General features: G+C 42.5%; 1 protein-coding gene across 2 annotated transcripts in view; it reads left to right on the top strand.

Annotated features, from left to right (window-relative positions):
• Scamp (secretory carrier membrane protein) overlaps positions 1 to 21,972 on the top strand; it is a 260,179-nt gene that overhangs the window by 152,419 nt on the left and 85,788 nt on the right. For both annotated transcript variants that reach the window (XM_067782316.1, XM_067782314.1), the window contains exon 2: positions 4,320 to 4,521. In XM_067782316.1, the coding sequence (XP_067638417.1) occupies positions 4,320 to 4,521 (202 nt within the window). The remainder of the gene's footprint in view (positions 1 to 4,319; positions 4,522 to 21,972) is intronic.

Genomic DNA, 21,972 nt, shown 5'->3' on the forward strand with positions numbered 1-21,972 from the left:
GGGGGGACATCAGAATTCGCTTTAGAGGTATGGTTCCTTCGGCAAAGCTTCTTATTTTGATTCCTAGAATACAATTTTCACAGTGCAATGAGCGATTTTTAAATCGACCTGCCCTAGAAATCATACTCTACAAGTCACTTATCGTACCCGTCCTGATATATGGGGCACAAGCATGGACCATGACAACAGCAGATGAAGCGGCTTTGGGAGTGTTCGAGAGAAAAGTTCTTCGAAAGATTTATGGACCTCTGCTCGTTGGCGATGGCGAGTACCGAAGAAGATTTAATGATGAGCTGTACGAGCTATACGCAGATATCAACATAGTCCAGCGAATTAAAACGCAGCGGCTGCGCTATGTTATGCGAATGAAAGATGATGCTCCGGCCAAGAAAGTGTTTCTATCGGAACCCGCCTATGGAAGCAGAGGTAGAGGGCGGCCCCCACTCCGTTGGAAGGACCAGGTGGAAAACGATTTAAACTTCCTTGGTGTGTCCAATTGGCGCCGGTTGGCGGAGCGAAGGAGCGACTGGCGCGCCTTGTTGGACGGCCATAACCGTTTAGACGGTTAAGCGCCAATTAAGTAAGTAAGTAAGTAAGGAGCGTTTACGGACTGTAGATACGGGCGCATCTCATTCCTTAATCTGGTCTGAATTGGTCAACAGGAGTGTAAAGCCCTTACCTGGAGCAAGGTTGCGTACGGTCACTGGCGAGTATAACCAAGTCCAGTGAGAAGTGATATGTGAGGACTTAATTGGAAAGGTCACGATTCTACACAAATTCGTTGTGGCGGAGATTGTTGATGAAGTCATATTGGGTGTGGACTTCTTAGTTGACATGCAAAGAAGGAATATGCGCTATAAAAACCAGGATATACCACTTAACTTCAGTTTGGAGAAAGGGTTCAGCAGTAAGCGAGTGCTGGTGGAGGAGATTCAACAAAGACCACCAAAGTCAAAGGCAGTAGATCGGGCAAAGGTGGATGGATCGAAAGGGCCAAATAAAGCGGAATCAAAAGTACCTGCGAGAGACACTGGCATTGACAAAACCAAATGGACGCACAAAAACGAAGGAAAGAATTTCCCAGAAAGAATGCGAGGGTAGTTTCAAGCCAGGGCGCACTACTGTTGTGAAACGTGGGAACGATACCGATTATGGGAAGCCAATCCGTCAAGCGCAAGCTCTACGAAGTAGTTCATTGGCCAAACAACAGAGTGTGAGGGAACGAATCAGGATAATGAGTTCTAGGACGAAGCACAGGTACGACAAGAACAATAATTCGGAAGGTTTCTGGGAGGGAGATTTGGTACTGCTATACAACCCTCACCGGCGGAAAGGTGTTCCATCCAAATTTTGGTGCAGTTGGGAAGACCCGTACAAATTTGTGAAGAGTGATACCATCTACCCCATACAAACCATTGGCAAACCACGAAATAGAAGGGTGGTTCATTTGCAGATGCTAGCAGCGCTTAGATCGAGAGATTTGTCTAATCGTGTAGGGCAGTGTGTCTAAGCCGATACTAAGCAGTCACTTGTATGTATATAAACAAATCAATATTATGTCTACACATATATACATACAAGCAGCGGAGAGATACGCACCAACACATGCATATATCTGAGATATTCACAAAAGTATGCAATCATCAGCATAGTAAAACTCATATATACACACGCATATGTTTATTCGAGAGACTATAAACTACAAATTCACATGCATATATGTATCTGGTAACTAAGTAGTAAATTCTAGAAGAAGACGCCTAGAAGTAAGCGAACGAGACAGCAGAGAGTATAAAAGCAGCGGACGGTGAATAATCTGTAATCAGTTTGATTTAAGCACGCTATCAGTAGCGAAGTATAAGTGTTATTGTGAAGTACTTTCAAAGTAGCCTAATAAAGACCATTTTGCATTATTGAATATTGGAGTTATTTATTCAACAATTTAGCGATACGAACGTTAGTAGAAGGTGTAAAATAAGCGGAGTTTCACTAAATTCGTAACAATATATATACACTCATGGCCAAAATAATAGGTGTACACAGCTTTGGTTCTATATCATTACAAGATTTTGCGAATGAAAACAAATTTTGTATGGTAATATTAATAACTTAAGTTACTTATACTAAGTATATGAAAATTATTATAATTCATCCATTTCTAAGATAACTGTATCATAATAAAAACATTTCGTTGGTCTAAATAATAGGTGTATGAAACTTTTCTTAGAAATTAAAGAACACCATTGAATTATAATTCCTTACTCCACTGTTTTCTTAATCACCGTTTTATCCTCCATGTTTAATATAACTTTGCCTTTTCCTTTGGTCACGACTTTAATTAATTTTTGGCAGGTTTCCAATGGAGTGCTATCCCATCCCAATCCTTCATCTTCTGCCAAAATAACTCGTTTGTTTTGAAATGAAAAGGAATCCAGTCTTCTTCTAAAGTCACTTCACAAGTTCTTAATAGGGTTGAGGCCAGGGGATTGACTTGGCCTTTGCATACATGTGACAATTCCATTTCCGCACCACTCAGCTAGCAACCGAAGAGAATGTTTTGTAACGTTATCTTGGTGATAACTCAGTCTGAGTGGGGTGTTTTCCTCCGCATATGTCAGCTTAACATTTCGCAAAACATCCATGACCAACGAAATTTTTTATTATGATACAGTTATCTTTGAAATGGATGAATTATAATAATTTTCATATATTTAGTATAAGTAACTAAAGTTATTAATATTGCCATACAAAATTTGTTTTCATTCGCAAAATCTTGTAATGATATAGAACCAAAGCTCTGTATACCTATTATTTTGGCCACGAGTGTATATATTTACCTGAGTAAACTAGAAATAGTAACAATATATGACTGCCTACAGTAAGACCTGAGTTTGCAAAGAAGACTGTAGAATACATAGGGTAGGTACAAAATATATAATGAACGACATACTGCGATAAGACATTGTAAATCACTAAATATTTAATGAAACATGTCTCAAACTAAATTAGGCTTTAAAACCGTAACAAAAAAAGGGATGCAATCATCAGAAAACAATCAAATGAGAGGGTGACTCTCGCAACTCCGCTATCGGTTTTTAGTTTTCTACAGTGAAGCGTGAATCATCCGATACTTTTTCAGTATTATGTAAATATGTTTATTTAATCAGTAATCCAATTTTGCCAATTTCATCCAATCTTTTTTTTCTAATGTTGTTGTTGTTGTAGCGATAAGGTTGCTCCCCGAAGGCTTTGGGGAGTGTTATCGATGTAATGGTCCTTTGCCGTATACAGATCCGGTACGCTCCGGTACCACAGCACCATTAAGGTGCTAGCCCGACCATCTCGGGAACGATTTATGTGGCCACATTAAACCTTCAGGCCATCCCCTCCCTCCCCACCCCCAAGTTCCATGAGGAGCCTGGGGTCGCCAGAGCCTCGTCTGTTAGTGAAACAGGATTCGCCGCGGATAAGTGAGGTTGACAATTGGGTTTGGAGAAGCTATATATTGCGCTGGCAACCTGAAGGGTTGCGCTACACAGTCCTTTAAATCTGGTATTTTAGTCGCCTCTTACGACAGGCATACCTACCGCGGGAATATTCTGACCCCCTGTTGTTGTTGTTGTTGTAGCGATAAGGTTGCTCCCCGAAGGCTTTGGGGAGTGTTATCGATGTGATGGTCCTTTGCCGGATACAGATCCGGTACGCTCCGGTAACACAGCATCATTAAAGTGCTAGCCCGACCATCTTGGGAACGATTTATGTGGCCACGTTAAACCTTCAGGCCATCCCTCCCTCCCCACCCCAAGGAACTTGGGGTCGCCAGAGCCTCGTCTGTTAGTGAAACAGGATTCGCCGTGGATAGGTGAGGTTGACAATTGGGTTTGGAGAAGCTATATATTGCGCTGGCAACCTGAAGGGTTGCGCTACACAGCCCCTTGAATCTGGCATTTTAGTCGCCTCTTACGACAGGCATACCTACCGCGGGTATATTCTGACCCCCTAACCCGCTGGGGGGATTCTGACCCCCTAACCCGCTGGGGTTTTTTTTTCTAATCCAACCGATTTGTATAAAACATGGGTATTCTCAAAGTATCGGAGCATTAATTGAGTTATTTTTATTATTTATTATTTCAAATAATGTGATACAAATGTTGTATATGCAATTTTTCTATGGTGACTGATGATACCATGCAGTAACATGATTTTTGTCCCCACATGCTACATGAGTAGATCAAATTGTGCTTAAATGTTTTTTCAAATTAAATGTTTTTTTCAAATAAAAAATAGCTGTACATATTTGGACATATTTTTTATTTTAGCGACGTCAAGATGAGTTGGATCGCAAGGCTGCAGAGCTGGATAGGCGTGAGCAGCAATTACAAGGAAATGTTCCGCAGCTGAATAACTGGCCCCCGTTACCAGATAATTTTTGTGTGAAACCATGCTTTTATCAGGACTTCAACTTGGAAATTCCACCAGAATTTCAGAACTTGGTCAAACATTTGTACTACACGTGGATGTGTGAGTATAGTTTAAAAGTATATGTTTAGAATTTACATATGTGAATATCTTTGAATTGTTAAGTATTAAAGAGCTTCGTGTCCAAATCAGGGACGGAAAATAATAATAAATTTTTTTTTCGGAGACGAAAAAGTCCGGGTCAAAAAATTGTCCTAGGTGAAAATGTTGGAGTTTTCACGTATCCCTATAGCAATATCATGCCGAATCATGCATCCTTTTTATTTTTCGAACTTTTTCCATAAATTTCGACATATAAAAATAAAATCTGTATTTTTATTTTTTGAGTCCGATAGAACTAGTTAAACTCGGACTTTTCAAAATAAAAGTCCGGAAATAAAAGTTGTTATGGCTATTATATTGAAAAATGAAAACGAGACTTTTTGGTGCTATTAACTTTAATACAACTTCTAAAATGTTTGTTTTATAATTGTGTTGCTTGGCACGTCTGCAAATCTAATGACAAGTTATCCCTATATTGTGCCTTTTATATTTTCCAATCTTATGCTCAGATTCCGTTATTTAAATATATATCAAGTTATACAGTAAAGTATATGGTCAAATACAGCATAAATTATATGGACAAATACAATGTAAATTAAATTAACGAATACAATATAAACAAAGAATACAAAAATCATGAAATGTCACAGGGTGACCTAACACCCCACCCCCCGTGGATCGCTCGAAGATTTACCATCAACCATAAGCCTGGCAATGCGAGAGGCTGGTCTGCGTAGACTTCCGTTAATTGTATTCACTTCCACCACTCGTACCTGGCCATCTTTAGCTGGTAAAACTTGAGTAATGCGGCCTCGTTGCCACAATCTGCGAGGTAATGCCGAGTCGATCAAAATAACCAAGTCTCCAACTTGAAGAGGAGGCACTGCTTCCTGCCACTTTGTTCGGCAAATCAACTGAGGTAAATACTCTCTGTTCCAACGTTTCCAAAGGCGATATTTTAAGCTCTGCGTAATTCTCCATTGTTTCTTAAGGCATATCTTCTCATCAACGGGATGAGGCGTTTGAGTTGAATTGACACAACCTATCATAAAGTGATTCGGGGTAAGTGGTTCATCCTCTTCGTGTGATATAGGGAGGTCTGTCAGCGGGCGTGAAATAACAATATTTTCTGCTTCAATTAAAACACTTTGCAACGTATGTTCCTTTGGGGCTACTTGCCGGAGGGTTTTATTAAGCACCGATTTAACAACTCGTATTAAGCGTTCCCAACAGCCACCAATGTAACCACTTTGTGTTCAGTTCCGCTGGCATCGCTTCATCCCACCCGATATCAAATCTCCACATATCTTGAATGAGAAGTTTAGAAAATATAAAAAAATCAAGCGACATATCGAACGGGTCGAACACCGCCATCACTATTTGTAACAACTCCCGCTTTGTAGATGCCCGTGTTCCCTCCAATACATCCTTGGGAACACCATGGAAGTTAGTGTGGAACTCAAATGTGTCGTCGCCTAGAACTTTATCTGTTGTTGTTGTTGTTGTTGTTGTAGCAATGCTCGCCCCACCTAATAGCCGCGACCGATCACAAATTGTCATCAATATCCTCTAACGGGAGTCCAAGGAAACTTGCCGTTTCAACAGGGGTGGACCATAAGGAAAGGGGTGTTAGAGGCGTTGGTTCCACATTACAATTAAAGAGATGGTTGGTGTCATGTGGGGACACATTGCAAGCGGGGCATACATTTTGTATGTCGGGGTTGATTCTGGATAGGTAAGAGTTTAACCTGTTACAGTATCCAGAACGAAGTTGAGCAAGAGTGACACGCGTTTGCCTGGGGAGTATGCGTTCCTCTTCCGCGAGTTTTGGATAATGTTCTTTAAGTACTGGATTCACCGGACAATTCCCGGCATAAAGGTCCGACGCCTGTCTATGGAGTTCACCAAGGACCTGCTTGTGTTTTTTCACTTCATACGGCTGGGTTCTCAGGTGCCTTTCCTCAAAATGCTTACGGAGATGACTCCATAAGCCCCTAGGCGGTGCTGGTTCATCAATCAGATGTCTGTTGGGATCCCCAGGTTTCTGGGTATTCAACAGGAACTGTTTGGTCAGCATCTCATTTCTCTCCCTGATGGGGAGTATTCTCGCCTCATTATGCAGATGGTGTTCTGGGGACATAAGAAGACAGTCCGTGGCGATTATGAGAGCAGTATTTTGGCAGGCCTGAGTTTCTTCCAGTGGGTAATTTTTAGGCTTGGCGACCATATGGGTGACGCGTAGCACGTGATCGGCTGGCTAATTGCTTTGTATGTAGTCATGAGCGTTTCTTTATCTTTTCCCCAGGTACTGCCAGCGAGGGATTTGAGGATTTTGTTACGGCTCTGAATTCTCGCAACAATTGCGGCTGCGTGCACACCAAAATGTAGATCCTGATCAAACGTCACACCCAAGATTTTGGGGTGTAGGACAGTCGGTAGCGTAGTGCCATCGACGTGGATGTTCAAAATGGTCGACATTTGGGACGTCCATGTTGTAAATAAGGTCGCTGAAGATTTAGTCGGTGATAATGCCAGGTTTCGCGAGGCGAAAAAACTGGAGAGATCAGGGAGGTAGCCGTTTATTTTATTGCATAGCGCATCGATCTTTGGGCCTGGGCCTGTCGCCATTATTGTGCAGTCATCGGCGTAGGAAACGATTGTGACTCCTTCCGATGTGTTTAATTCTCCTTGGTTTTGATGTTTCGTTTCTAAATTGCATCGATGCCTGCCGACTACCCAGATAATTTGCGGTCCACCTTTTAAGACATGGGGGAAGGGTAGACCCTTCCAGGTCTTGCAGTAACGAGCCATGGTTGACCGTATCAAAAGCGTTTGATAGGTCTAGCGCTACGAGTACTGTTCTATGGTGGGGATATTGATTTAAACCGCAATTTATCTAAGTGCTAATGGCATTTAGCGCGGTGGTAGTGCGATGGAGTTTTCTGAAGCCATGCTGATGAGGGGCTAGCTGCAAAATTTGCTTGGAAATAAGGGAGCAAAATGGCTTCAAGCGTCTTTGCCACTGGCGATAGGAGAGATATCGGACGATACGACTCACCTATGTTAGCTGGTTTCCCAGGCTTTAGTAGCGGGACCACCTTGGCCATTTTCCATTTCTCGGGTATGACAAAGGTGGAAAGAGACAGGTTGAAGACATGCGCTAAATATTTGAAACCCTCTTTCCCTAGGCTTTTAAGCATCGGCATGGCTGTGCCGTCTGGGCCCACTGCTTTGGATGGTTTAGCACGACCAATGGCGTCCTCAACCTCTTTAGCGGTGATGGTGATTGGTGACGCGCTGAATTTGTGTTTATGTGCGTGTGTATTGGCTCTCCGTCTATCTTTGTCGACCGTAGGATGCATTATATATTGTCGGCGGAAAGCGCTCGCGCATTTTTTCGCATCCGACAGCACTTTGTCGCCAAAGGCGATGGAAACTTTGTCTTTGTGCTTAGTCTGATTCGATAGGGACTTTACGGTGGACCAAAGTTTACCCACACCGGTAGAGAGGTTACAACCTCTTAGGTGCTCCTCCCATTTCGCCCGCTTGTGTTCATCCACAAGCAATCCGATGCATTGGTTTATGTCCCTTATTTGGGGGTCGCCTGGATCAAGCTGTCTTATAAGGTCACGTTCTCTCGCTAAGTTTGCGGCCTCCGGCGGGAAGTGGGCCGGATTTCGGGAATTCTCCCGGCGGGAATGAAACGTGCCGAGGCGGATTCAATGACCTTACGGAAGGCACGCTCCCCTTGGCGGGCATCAGTCGGGATAGGGAGGGCAGCAAAGCGGTTGTCTGTAAAGGATTTATATTCTTCCCACTTTCCTTTTTTGAAGTTTATGAAAGTGCGTTTTTCAGTGACGATGAAGTCGGCGGTACGCTCGAGCGAAATAAGTATGGGCAGGTGGTCGGATGCCAATGTTACCATCGGCTGCCAGTTGACGAGTTATGCGCTCACGATTGAGATATCTGGCGAGCTGTGACAGCAACATGGCGCGATGAAACCCGTCGGGGGGCTGCCGTCGCGGAGATCAGAACATCTAGAAAAGTGGCACCACCCAAGGCAGGAGCTGCATTGGGCGGATGTCGCAGACCTATATATTCTGTGCTGGCAGACGGTGCAAACGGAGGTAGGGACTAAGAGTATGTTTCCCTGACCTGCACGATTGCTGCCGGAAAAGACGGGGGGAGAAGACGGGGGCAGGGGCTGATGCTCAGCATTGCTACCAACTCTACTACGAAGGTAGTAGTTATGAGTGGTATCAGCTGTTTGAGTTGATGGCGCCGTGGGGCGCGAGCAGCAGCGGGTACTTGTTGTGGCTTGCTGAGCAGCGGGGCTGCTGGAAGGTAGTGGGGGGGGGGGGGGCGCTTAGGCGTAGACTACGGGACGCCCTTGGGCGTGAACAGCAAGGAGCCACAAAAGATTTATAAAAGTTACGTGGACGTCGGGTTTTGGGATCAAGCCCAGAACAACCTGTCGGATGCAACCATCCCTTGCACGAGACACACTGAACAGAGTATGACCGTCCTAAAAAGATTCTTTTCCGGCAGATGCAGCAAAGCCATTTCTCAGGACCGGGGTCAGGAGACGGACCCGGATTGGATTCGATGCCTTCCCGGAGTAAGAGAGTATGGAGCAGTCCTGCTGCAAGGAGCTGCTGGGAGGATGACAATTTGTGGGAGGGACGAAACAAATTAAATGGGGTCACACTGAAATGACAGTCCTTGGTCGGGAAAAATCCCGAGTCGCTCCGGTACATAGAACCGACTGCCTTGGGAAGCGAACTTTATCTGTCGTTCCGCTACACTCCATATTGATCGTTTCTTGTTCTACTGATGACGATTTATTTAGCTCAATCTGTACTTCAGGGCAGTTGGACACGAAATTCCTAAGTTGGAACCCTGCTTCCTGATGAATTTTCACAATTTGTCGCCTGACTTCTTTGGCTTGCTCTGGCGAATTAAAACTAGCAACCATATCATCGACGTAGTGTTTATTTATTATGATTGATGACGCTTCAGGATACTCCAACTTAAAGAAATCTGCATTTTTGTTTTTCACGTACTCAGCAATAGAGGGCGAACAAACGGTGCCGAAGATCATCGAGGCCATCATATACTCTTGAATGGGTTGGTTGATGTCACCATTTCTCCAAAGATAACGCTGGGCATGTTGATCGATTGGACGTACTTTAATTACCGAAAACATTTCCCGTATATCTGCTGCAACTCCAATACGACCTTGTCGAAATTGTAGCAAAATTCGCATTAATGATGTGCTTGTTCGGGACCCTTCAGTAACGATGAGTTTAGAGATGTACTATTTGCAGTAGCTGCTGCGTCGAAAACGATACGAAGTTTGCTTGGCTTGTGTGGGTTGCAGACAGCAAAATGGGGCAAGTACCAAGTTTGAGCATACGACTCGGTGACTTCTTCTTGCGTTACTTTTCTTGCATACCCCTTTTCCACGTACTTAGCCATTTCCTCTTTGTAGCGTCCGGCGAACTTCTCGTCTTTATGCATACGCTTCTCAATCGATAACAAACGTCGTTCTGCCATTTGTCTGCTGCTTGGAAGTTGCGGCGGAAACTTTTTCCAAAGCAGTCCTACTTCATAATGTTTATCGGGTCGGAGTATTGTTGTTTTTTCTAGTATAGGACGTGCTTGTTTATCTTCGTCCGACTCTAATTGTTCCGACGTTGGATTTACGCCGAAGCTATCAGCTTCAAAAGAATCTGAAACCATCTTATGTAAATTTTGTTCTTTTATGACCATAACTCGAGGACTTGACCTTGTTGATGATTTAGTTGGGCCATAGGCAACCCAACCCAGTGATGTTTTGGCGGCAATGGGGCTGTCGTTATCGGCTTGTATCCAAGTTGTAGTGACACCTAGATACGCTTGATTTAAACCAATTAACAGACTAGGCTTCGTGCTACTATAATTTTGTAAGGGTACATGCCCGAAGTGTTCGAAGTTTTCTTTCGTGAATGACTGTTCAGGCAGATTCAGATGATTCACGGTGTACACATCCTTAAGCATGAACTTCTTGTCGTCAAAACGGCTTCCAATTTCTACGTTGACTTTAAACGATTGTTCCGTGACCACCCGGTCATCGTACCACTGAAGAGTCAGCGGGTGACTTTGACCTCGAACCCCAATCTTTCTAGCGATATCCTCCTCCAAAATAGTAATTGCAGAGCCTTCATGGAACATTGCGAGGATTTCGTATTTACCATTTGGCCCGTAAATGTCGATAGGTAGCATCTTAAACAGGCATCTTCGATAAGATCTTGTCGTTGTGTAAAAGCGAATTGTGGTACCGCTGACACCCGTCTATACCACACATCTTCTTTGATCGGCATTTACCTCTAATGTGACCTTTTTTCAGGGAAGAAAAACATAACTTATTATTCTTTACATAGTCCCACCTGGTTTGTACATCATCGGATTGGAATGAATCGCACTTAGTGACCATATGATCACCGCTGCAACGAAGGCACGTTGGTGTTTCTGATGATATTTCTTCTTGTATGTGCATTATACGTCGGGGATTGGAAGATGTGACATTACCTCTGATGCTGTGTGAACTTGTCGGCATCAAACACACAATTCTGGCCAACTCGCGCAGCCATTTACTGAAATTTTCTATTGTGGCGAACGGTGAAATGGTTACTGAATGTTTTGCCCACTCAGACTGCTTGTTTTGTGGTAGTTTTCTTACTGCTTGTTCTACTAAAGACACGTTTGCTAGCTGTTGGTGGCAATTGGAAGATTTCAGAAATGCGACTACGTTGCGCACTCTGGAAGAAAACGGCACCACCTGCTCAAGTTTTTGATCTGGAATTGGCGGGAACTGCTGGAGTTTTTGAAGCTGATGTTTGACCAGAATATCTGGCCGACCAAATCTAAACTCTAACTCGCTTAGAACATTGGGCACGTCGTTTGGGTATATCAGCATAGCAGCCACTGCTTCCTTTGCGGGCCCTACAAGACACTTTTGCAACCGCATTAAGTTTTGGCGATGGCTGTATCCAAATGCCTCCGTGGTATCGTTAAGATTGGCAAAAAACAGCGGCCATTCTTCCGCATTACCGGAAAAGGGTGGCAAGTCGTAGAGTTTTATTGTAGAATCGGTCGACGGCGTTGTGACTAGGCTTGATTCATGTTGTATGTGTTGCTACGCTTTGCTCACCCATATCCTGCGTACGAATATTCTTGCGCAATCTTACAATGTCCCTTTGACTTTCGACAGTGCTGTTTCTCAATTGCTCAACTGATGCTCTCAAGGCGTTTAACGTGGCGATTATAGATTGAATTTGACCATCTCCGGCAGCACCCACTTGACTTGACTCTTCCATTTCCGTACTTTCAAAAGATGATTCGTTTTCACTATTTTTAATATTTCAGGCGCACGGCTTCGCAAAAAATATTTTCGGACTGCGACATGCGCTTAATAATTTTAAATCATGTACGTACGATCAGACAATCGTGTTCGCAATAAATTCCCGCAAAATTTCAACAATACATATATCACCGTATACGAACAAGCAAGACGTTCCAAAAAATTATAAAAACTGTTATGGATATTATATTGAAAAATGAAAACGAGACTTTTTGGTGCTATTAACTTTAATACAACTTCTAAAATGTTTGTTTTATAATTGTGTTGCTTGGCACGTCTGCAAATCTAATGACACGTTATCCCTATATTGTGCCTTTTATATTTTCCAATCTTATGCTCAGATTCCGTTAGTTAAATATATATCAAGTTATACAGTAAAGTATATGGTCAAATACAGCATAAATTATATGGGCAAATACAATGTAAAGTAAATGAACGAATACAATATAAACAAAGAATACAAAAATCATGAAATGTCACAGGGTGACCTAACAAAAGTTAAATCCGGACTTTATTTTTTAAGGTTTAAATTAAAGTCCGGCTTGATAACAAAGAAACGGCTTATCCGAATTAAAAAAAATTGAGAACAGAAATTGTCGCTCTTAAGTTAACAAAATTCTATAAAATTGACAGATTCCTAATCAATCTAACTGATTTTTTTGTTAACACAACTGATCTCACTGATCATTTCAACAGCGATCAACAGTCAATACATGAGCAAATTTCAAAGAGAATTTTACGCTGACTGCGCTCTCTACCTTGTACTTATGTATGCTGTGTACTATATGTATGCACATATTTAGGTATGTATATGGCGGCCGCCATGGTGTGATGGTAGGGACCCGCCTACCACACCGAAGTCCCTGGGTTCACACCCCGGGCAAAGCAACAGAAAAATTTTAGAAATAAGGTTTTTCAATTAGAAGAAAATTTTCCTAAGCGGGGTCGCCTCTCGGAACTGTTCGGCAAGCACTCCGAATGTATTTCTGCGATGAAAAGATCTCAGTGAAAACTCATCCGCCTTGCAAATGCTGCAACATAGGTACTTTCGTACAAAGCTGTCACAACAACTTTTTTTGTTCATTTGACTACTAAAACGGTCAATTACGAATCAACAATTTGTGTGCAGTTGATTCAACATCTTGTTGCGATGGATAAAAATTGACAGAAATTTCGATTGAATTGACCCGTATTTCGGTTGATTTTACCGGTCGTTTTCTTTCAGTGTATGAATCTAATAAGTACTTGCAGCCTATATTTCACGTATTTAAAAATTGAATTCGATCATGGATCGTATAAGACGACACGGGCCCTGACTTTAAACTTTCTGACTTTGATAAAAGGAAAAATATATATAAAAATTAGTTTTTCCTCCACTCATAATTTTTGTGTGAATTATTAACTCATTGAAACATACAAAGTAAAAAGTGAAATCCAAAAAAAAATATCTGTATTTAGTTAGCGAGACATGCTCATATTTCTTTATACAACTGTATAACTTGTTATTGATATTAGAGAATAAGTGTTTACGCGGTGCAGGCTGTCACCCGTCCCATCTCCCCCATTTTTATACGTATATCTATGAATTTACTTATAGCTTATCTTGAATCATTGAATTATAATATATATACATTGAATTATTTTATATTGAATTATCCCCAAAATCAATGTATCGTATTTAGCTTTAAATTTCCCATTGGGTCTCCTCATGGACGTGTGGCAGCCTCCACCGCGCAAATCCACCAAATTCAATTCGCCGCAGTTACAGGATGGCGATCCGGCATGATCGCCACCTGTCAAAAAAACACCACCTTTTGTCATTGAAAATTCCATTTTCGTGAAAACTACAACTATTTGCGACAAATTATTTTTCTTTATTCTTTTTCCTGTAAACCAAACATTTGTAAAGCTTTTAAAGTGGATTAAATGACGTAGAACGAAAAATTGTAAATCGTGCTATTATATTTATTGAAATTGGAAACAGTGTGTTTTGACAAAAGTCTTTAGGTTAGCCGCACCACCATTAGTGGCCAAGTGTAAAAGCGCGCCTATCAATACGGGAAATTAGTAATTTTCCCAGTAATAAGATCCGTGAATATATATTAGAGAGCAAATACCTCCAACACGAAATCGGAGCAGAATCTGCTGTCGCCGGCATCGCCACCACCTCATTGCCATCACCATCACCTCCTCGCCATCTCCGCCGCCGCAGCAGAAATATCGGGACAACAGGTGAGTGCTGTGCTACCCATCCCAGTGCAACTAATGGTCCTTCGTCGCCATTGACGAAACCAGCGTTTTTTTTAATAATATAAATTCCTATACATACATACATTACGTATATTCCCCGAATATATTTTGGAGGCTCACGCCAAATACATAATTTTCCCGCCAAAAAATACATTTTCCCGTCATAAAAGTATATATTCTCACCCCCTATATACATACATATATATTGTAACGAATTTCCTGCAAATCCTCTTATTTGCCCTTTTGCTAGGATCGTATCGCTAAACTGTTGAATAAATAACTCCAATATTGAATAATGGAAAAATGGCCTTTATTAAAATACTTCACAATAACACTCAACTGTGCAACGAATAGCTTAATAACCAAACTGATAGCTTAAAGGAAACTGACTTTCAAAATAATAGTGCTATTGCTCGCTAGATATCGTCTTACTCGTAACTGCTTGACAATTCAAATCAAACTGAATTACTTCTTACTCGCCTGCACCGCTTTTATAGTTTACGCTGCATACTTCTAGGCTCTTCGATTTCCAGAAGTTACTAGTTGTTTCGGCTACAAAATTGCCAGCCACAACTACGTGCACAAATTATTGCCCTCTCCTGTGACCACTGAGATAAGATATATGCATGTGTTTGTGCATTGCCGCTCCGCTGCTCGTATACGTACATATGTGTAGACGCAATTATTTATTCGTTTATGTAGATACATAAAGATTGAATTATTGATGTGAATGTTTGTAGTTTACAGTCTCTCGCGCGCACATAGGCATATAAGTAAATGCATCTGTGTGTGACATCTCTCTGGGCTGCCTTATATATGTGTATACTTGATTTAATTATTAACGTAAATACTGCTTGGCATGGCCTTAGCATCGCCTTAGTGATGGGATAATTTAGTGATGCTAATATCCGTGACACTGCCCTCCACCTAAGTCTGATCGTCCCGATCAGACAAATCTTTCGATCTAAATGTTGCTAGCCTTTCCAAATGGACCACCTTCATTTTGGTTCGTGGTTTACCAATGGTCTGTATGCGGTACACTACATCGTTGATCCGTTTTACAACTTTGTATGGGCCTTCCCAATTACACTGCAATTTCGGGGACAAACCTTTTTTACGTTGTGGGTTGTATAACAGCACCAAATCTCCTTCCTGAAAACCTTCTGAATTAATTGCTTTATCGTATCTGGCTTTCATCTTGTCACTCATAATCTTTGTTCGTTGCCTTATTAGATCATGTATTTCTCTTAGCTCTTCTTCCAAATCACTAGTGGATTTCCTGACATTTCTCTCCGCATTGGCATCTATCCCAAACTTCAAATCAGCTGGCAGTCTAAGGTCATTGCCAAAAATTACTTTTGCAGGGGTTTGGCCCGTTGTCTCATGCACTGCTGATCGGTAAGCCATCAAGAATAATGGTATGCGGGTATCCCATTCTTTATGGTACTTGTCCACTACTTTCCTTAAGTGCTCCTCCAATGTTCTATTGAATCGTTCTACCATACCATCGGATTGAGGATGCAATGCAGTTGTCCGTGTTTTTCGAATGCCCAATGATTTACACATTTCCTGGAACACAGCTGATTCGAAATTCCTGCCTTGGTCAGAATGTAACTCCATTGGTACACCATACCTTGCAACCCAATTGTTTATAAACACTTCTGCTACCGTTTCCGCTTCTTGATTTGGGATTGGGTATACCTCTGGCCATTTGCTGAAATAATCCATAACTACCAGTACATATTTGCTTCCGCCGTTGCTAGTAGGAAATGGACCGGCGACATCCATAGCGATCCTTTCAAATGGCGCACCTGAGTTATATTGCTTCATCTGGCCATGACTTCGTGTTCTGGGCCCTTTCGCTCTGCTGCAAACCTCGCAGTTCGCAATCCACTCAATGACCGACTGACGGCAACCAACCCAATAGAATCTCTGTTTAATCTTCTCGAGCGTCTTCGTGATTCCAAGATGACCTCCGCTTGGACCATTATGCAGCTCGCTGAGCACATCAGGAATCCTCTTTCTGGGAACAACTATCAGTTTATTCTTGTATTTACCATCCTCACTCTCCCATACTCGATGAAGGCAACCGGATATTAATTCTAAACTGTTCCACTGTGCCCAATATGACTTCGCAATGGGACTCTCTGCTGACATTTCTTCTCTGTTTGGTCTTTCATTTCGTTCGAGCCCTTGCATAACACGTGACAGATCTGCATCTTCTAGCTGGCACTTTCTTAGCTGTTCCTTGTCCCATTCATCTGTACATGTTATATTCATTAGCCGGACATCTATAATGTCTTCTTTAGCCTCGGCTTTTGAACAGTGCGTGCATTCCAAACTACATGGTCTTCGTGACATTGCATCAGCATTTCCATGGGTACTACCTTTTCGATGCTCAATGGAAAAGTCGTAGCTTTGTAGTCGCTCGATCCACCGTGCCAATTGTCCTTCCGGATTACGGAACTGCAGAAGCCATTTCAACGCTGCGTGATCTGTCCTGACACGGAATCGCTGGCCGTAGAGGTATTTGTGAAAATGTTTAATGCAGTCTACCAATGCCAACAGCTCTCTCCGCGTAACACAGTAGTTCCTCTCTGGTTTTCCAATCGAACGGCTGTAATATGCAACTACCTTCTCCTGTCCATCGACCAGTTGTGATAAAACGCCTCCTATAGCATATCCACTCGCATCTGTATCCAGAATAAATGTTGCTCCTGGAATCGGATATGCTAACATTGGGGCAGTGCACAAACGCTCCTTCAATGTTTGGAAAGCCACTTCTTTCTCCTTCTTCCATTCAAAAGCTTTGTTTTTTCTTGTAAGCTCATGGAGGCTATGGGCTACGCTGGAAAAATTTGGTACAAATCGGCGGTAATATGTGCACAGCCCAAGAAAACTTCTCAATTCATGTAGGTTCTGTGGTCTTGGCCAATCCTTTACAGCCTCTATTTTTTCGTTCGCTGTGCAGATGCCCTCTGTCGTTACCTTGTGACCCAAATAATTGACTTCCTTTTTAAACAGCGCACACTTTTTGGGACTTAACTTCAGACCAGCGCCAGCTATTCTCTGGAAAACTTCCTCCAAGTTCTTAAGATGTTCATCAAAGTTCTTTCCCAATACGATGATGTCGTCCAGGTACACCAAGCATGTTTTCCAATGTAGTCCTTTCAGTACCTGGTCCATGAGTCTCTCAAAAGTAGCTGGTGCATTACAAAGTCCAAAAGGCATCACTGTAAATTGCCAAAGACCATCTCCGACGCTGAAGGCTGTTTTCTCTTTGTCTTCCTCCTTTACCTCCACTTGCCAGTAGCCGCTTTTCAAGTCCAGTGTGGAAAACCATTTCGTACCAGATAGCGAGTCCAGAGTGTCGTCAATTCTTGGCAATGGGTAGCTATCCTTTTTCGTTACGTCATTCAACTTCCGGTAGTCCACGCAAAACCTCATTTTTCCATCCTTCTTTTTTACAAGTACTACCGGTGAGCTCCATGGACTAGCTGATGGTTCGATGACGCCGCTGTCGCTCATTTCTTGAATGATTTGACTCACAACTTCCCGCTTCGCCAGTGGAACACTACGTGGAGCTTGACGGATCGGCCTCGCATCGCCAGTGTCAATTTGATGTTTCACAACGTTGGTGCGGCCTGGTTTAGAATCATCCTGGTCAAATATGTTCGCGTACTTTAGGAGCAGTTGTTTTGCCTTACTCTGATATGCTTTCTCTAGCCCCTGCATCCAATGCGTGATGTCATTTGAAAGATCAGTATTACTAGCTGAAACGTGTTCCTGGAGTTGTTCACAGTTAATAACTACTTCAGCCTCTTGGCATCTTCCCAAAATAGCTCCTTTAGTCAGTTTGAGTGGTGACTTGAGCTCATTGAGTACTCTTACCGGAATACGACCATCTTGTTGTGTCATAGCCAGGGTTTTTCCTACAAGTATGTTTAGAGCTGATTTGTTTGCTGCTTCGACAACCCACAATTTGTTTGTCCCACAATCTCCATCAACCTTTGCCCAGATGACTGCTTCGGATTTTGGTGGTATTTGCTGACTCTCTTCCACCAGCACTCGTTTACTGCTGTAGCCTCTCTCGTAGCCGAAATTAAGTGGTACATCCATGTTTTTATATCGCATCGTCTTGCTTTGCATGTCGATCTTGATGCCCTGGTCGATTAAGAAGTCGACTCCAATTATGATTTCATCAACAATTTCTGCCACTATAAAATTGTGTACTACCGTGACGTTCCCAATTGCGACTTCACATTCTACTTCTCCAATTACCTGGGTGTCCTCTCCCGTGGCTGTACGTAATCTTGCTCCAAGCAATGGTCTTATCTTTTTGTTGACTAAATCCGCTCGAATGATGGAATGAGATGCACCCGTATCTACAGTCAGTAACCGTTCCTTTCCGTCCACATGTCCTCCAACAGTAAGATTGCTCGATCTTCTTCCAATCTGCGATATAGAGATTATGGGGCATTCATTATGCGGGAGCCAGCTGTCGCCCCTTGCGGCTGACTCGATTTAGTTTAACGATTGAGTGGTCTTGGATATTTGCTCATCACCTTCTGCTCTGCGTTTACGACCACCCACATTGTTGGAGCTATTGGGACCGCTGCTGCAATGTCGTGCCATATGACCTGGGTTGCCACACTTGAAACATTTAATAACTCCGGCATTTTTCTGTTGTGATCCCTTCAGTGCTTCCAAAATAGTGTCTACCCAATCTGGTCTTTCCACTTCTACACGATGAGCTTTGTATGCTGGTTTACTCAATAGTGAGGCCGTTTCCTGAGTCAATGCATGTGATACCGTTTCAGCAAATGTCAGGTTTGGGTTTGCGTATGTAGCTCGCTTCGTTTCCACGTCCCGTATGCCATTTATGAAACTCTGGATTTTTACCCTTTCAGTGTATTCCACGGGTGCGTCCGCATTTGCAAGATGAGCCAATCTTTCAATATCTGAAGCAAACTCCTGCAATGTCTCATTTGCTTTTTGGTAGCGGTTTTGCAACTCAATTTGGAATATCTGTTTCCTATGCTCGCTTCCGTAACGTCTCTCTAAAGCGCTCATCAATGTTTCGTAATGGTTCCGCTCGTACTCTGGGATGGTCTGTAAGATTTCCGCGGCAGGCCCTTTCAGTGCCACGAACAGAGCTGCAACTTTATCTTCAGCATTCCATTGGTTCACTGCTGCGGTCTTCTCAAACTGTAGCTTAAAGACCTGAAAAGGAACAGAACCGTCAAAGGATGGTGTCTTTACCTTTGGATTACTCGCTGAAACAGCTGGGCGATTTAGTTGTAACTGCTCCATACGACCTTTTAAATCATCTACTTCTGCCTGAAATTGAGCCATTTTTGCATCCTGCGCTTCCAGTTTTGATGATACCTGTTCCAAAATTTCTGCCGAAATTTCAGACATACGTGCCTCTTGCGCTTCCAATTGAGATGCCATATATGTCTTTTGGTCTTCCAGTTGAGATGACACTTGCGACGTCATTTCTGAAATACGTGCCTCCTGTGATTCCAGTTGGGATGCCATATATGTCTTCTGCTCTGCCAGTTGAGTTTCCATCTTGGATGTAATACGTGTCTCCTGTGACTCCAGTTGGGATGTTATATTTGTCTTTTGTTCTTCCAGTTGGGATGTCATGTTGGTGGATATTTGTGATGACATTTCGGACATTTGTGCCGATATTGCAGCCAATATCATGTTCAAGTCTGTGTTTGTAACTGTCTGCGATGTTTCGTTTTTCTCTTCAATTTTTGTTGTTGTTTCGTCCCCATCAGGATAAAAGACAAACTCGTCCACATCAATTCCTTGCGACTCCATTACCTCTCGTAGCCGTGCTTGAAGTTCGATCTTATTTCCGGTTGTATTTAATCCACGGTTCTCCAACTCCTTTTTCAGTTGCTGGATCTTCAATTCACTGAACTTTGCCATGTCCAAGTTGTATTCCCAATCTTCGGAATTTATTCAACAATTCCTCTTCTGACACCAATTGTAACGAATTTCCTGCAAATCCTCTTATTTGCCCTTTTGCTAGGATCGTATCTCTAAACTGTTGAATAAATAACTCCAATATTGAATAATGGAAAAATGGCCTTTATTAAAATACTTCACAATAACACTCAACTGTGCAACGAATAGCTTAATAACCAAACTGATAGCTTAAAGGAAACTGACTTTCAAAATAATAGTGCTATTGCTCGCTAGATATCGTCTTACTCGTAACTGCTTGACAATTCAAATCAAACTGAATTACTTCTTACTCGCCTGCACCGCTTTTATAGTTTACGCTGCATACTTCTAGGCTCTTCGATTTCCAGAAGTTACTAGTTGTTTCGGCTACAAAATTGCCAGCCACAACTACGTGCACAAATTATTGCCCTCTCCTGTGACCACTGAGATAAGATATATGCATGTGTTTGTGCATTGCCGCTCCGCTGCTCGTATACGTACATATGTGTAGACGCAATTATTTATTCGTTTATGTAGATACATAAAGATTGAATTATTGATGTGAATGTTTGTAGTTTACAGTCTCTCGCGCGCACATAGGCATATAAGTAAATGCATCTGTGTGTGACATCTCTCTGGGCTGCCTTATATATGTGTATACTTGATTTAATTATTAACGTAAATACTGCTTGGCATGGCCTTAGCATCGCCTTAGTGATGGGATAATTTAGTGATGCTAATATCCGTGACAATATTTACATATCGCGGTGCATTACAAACCGGCAAATCGCACTCATACTTTCACAAAGTTAAATTGTGTCCCTTGCGGTATAATTTAAATACATATCTCCACTTTTACATTGTTAGCGACACCCAGCAAAAAATTCGGCCACATTTGCATTGCTTGAAATACCCAGCAGCAAATTCTGCAGCTCAGCCCAACTGGTCCAAGACCAATCCCAATTCAGTCTACCTGGTGCTAGCCTACGACACGCTGGACCAATAGGAAAACGTCTGCCTTTGGTTTTCCCGCATAAATAAACACTCGGCAATCCCCATAAATTCCCAAAATAGCTAAAGTGAAATTAAGGAAGTCCCTTTTTAGAATGGCTACCGTGGTCGAAAATAAATTTATATCCGAAACGGATCTCTTCGGATTACTGCGCTCGGTTCGGCACAACCTATATCCAAGATAACACCGAGGCATCATTAAAAATAAAAGATAAAAATATCGATGTGTACAACGACCTTCCCGAAGACTATAAGGCCTCAGCTTTCAACAAATACCGCGCCTGCCTTATAGCGTATGAGGACACAAAGGCAAAAATAGGTGATCAACTACAGCTAAGGGTACTAAGCAATCCCGTCCCCGCTACAACCACCACTCCCCAAGAAAGCTCCGGGATGCACCTCAAAGTACCCGCCTGTGACACCGAAGTCTTTCTCGAGCGCCCAAAAACTGTACCACCTCAGGTACAAGACCCAAGGAAAAGCGGACCAAATAGTGAAGCAATTCCCACTTAGTGATGAAAACTTTGCTCTGGCATGGGAAGCCCTGAAATCCCGATATGAAAATAAAAGAGTCTTGGTCGATAACCAAATAAAAGTCCTCATGAACCTCAAGGCCATTCAGACTGAAAACAGTGAAGATATTCAGCGATTGCAATCTGCCGTCAACAATTGCCTACAAATTCTAGCCCAACAAGTCTCGACAGAGAGTTGGGATCCCATATTGATATATCTGGTAACCTCAAAACTCCCAGAAAATACTGTTGTGCTTTGGGAACAGTCGTTAAGCTCGCGAAGAGACCTCCCGAACTGGTCCCAAATGGATCAGT

Source organism: Eurosta solidaginis, chromosome 4 (assembly GCF_040869045.1).
Source record: "Eurosta solidaginis isolate ZX-2024a chromosome 4, ASM4086904v1, whole genome shotgun sequence".
Lineage (NCBI taxonomy): Eukaryota > Metazoa > Arthropoda > Insecta > Diptera > Tephritidae > Eurosta > Eurosta solidaginis.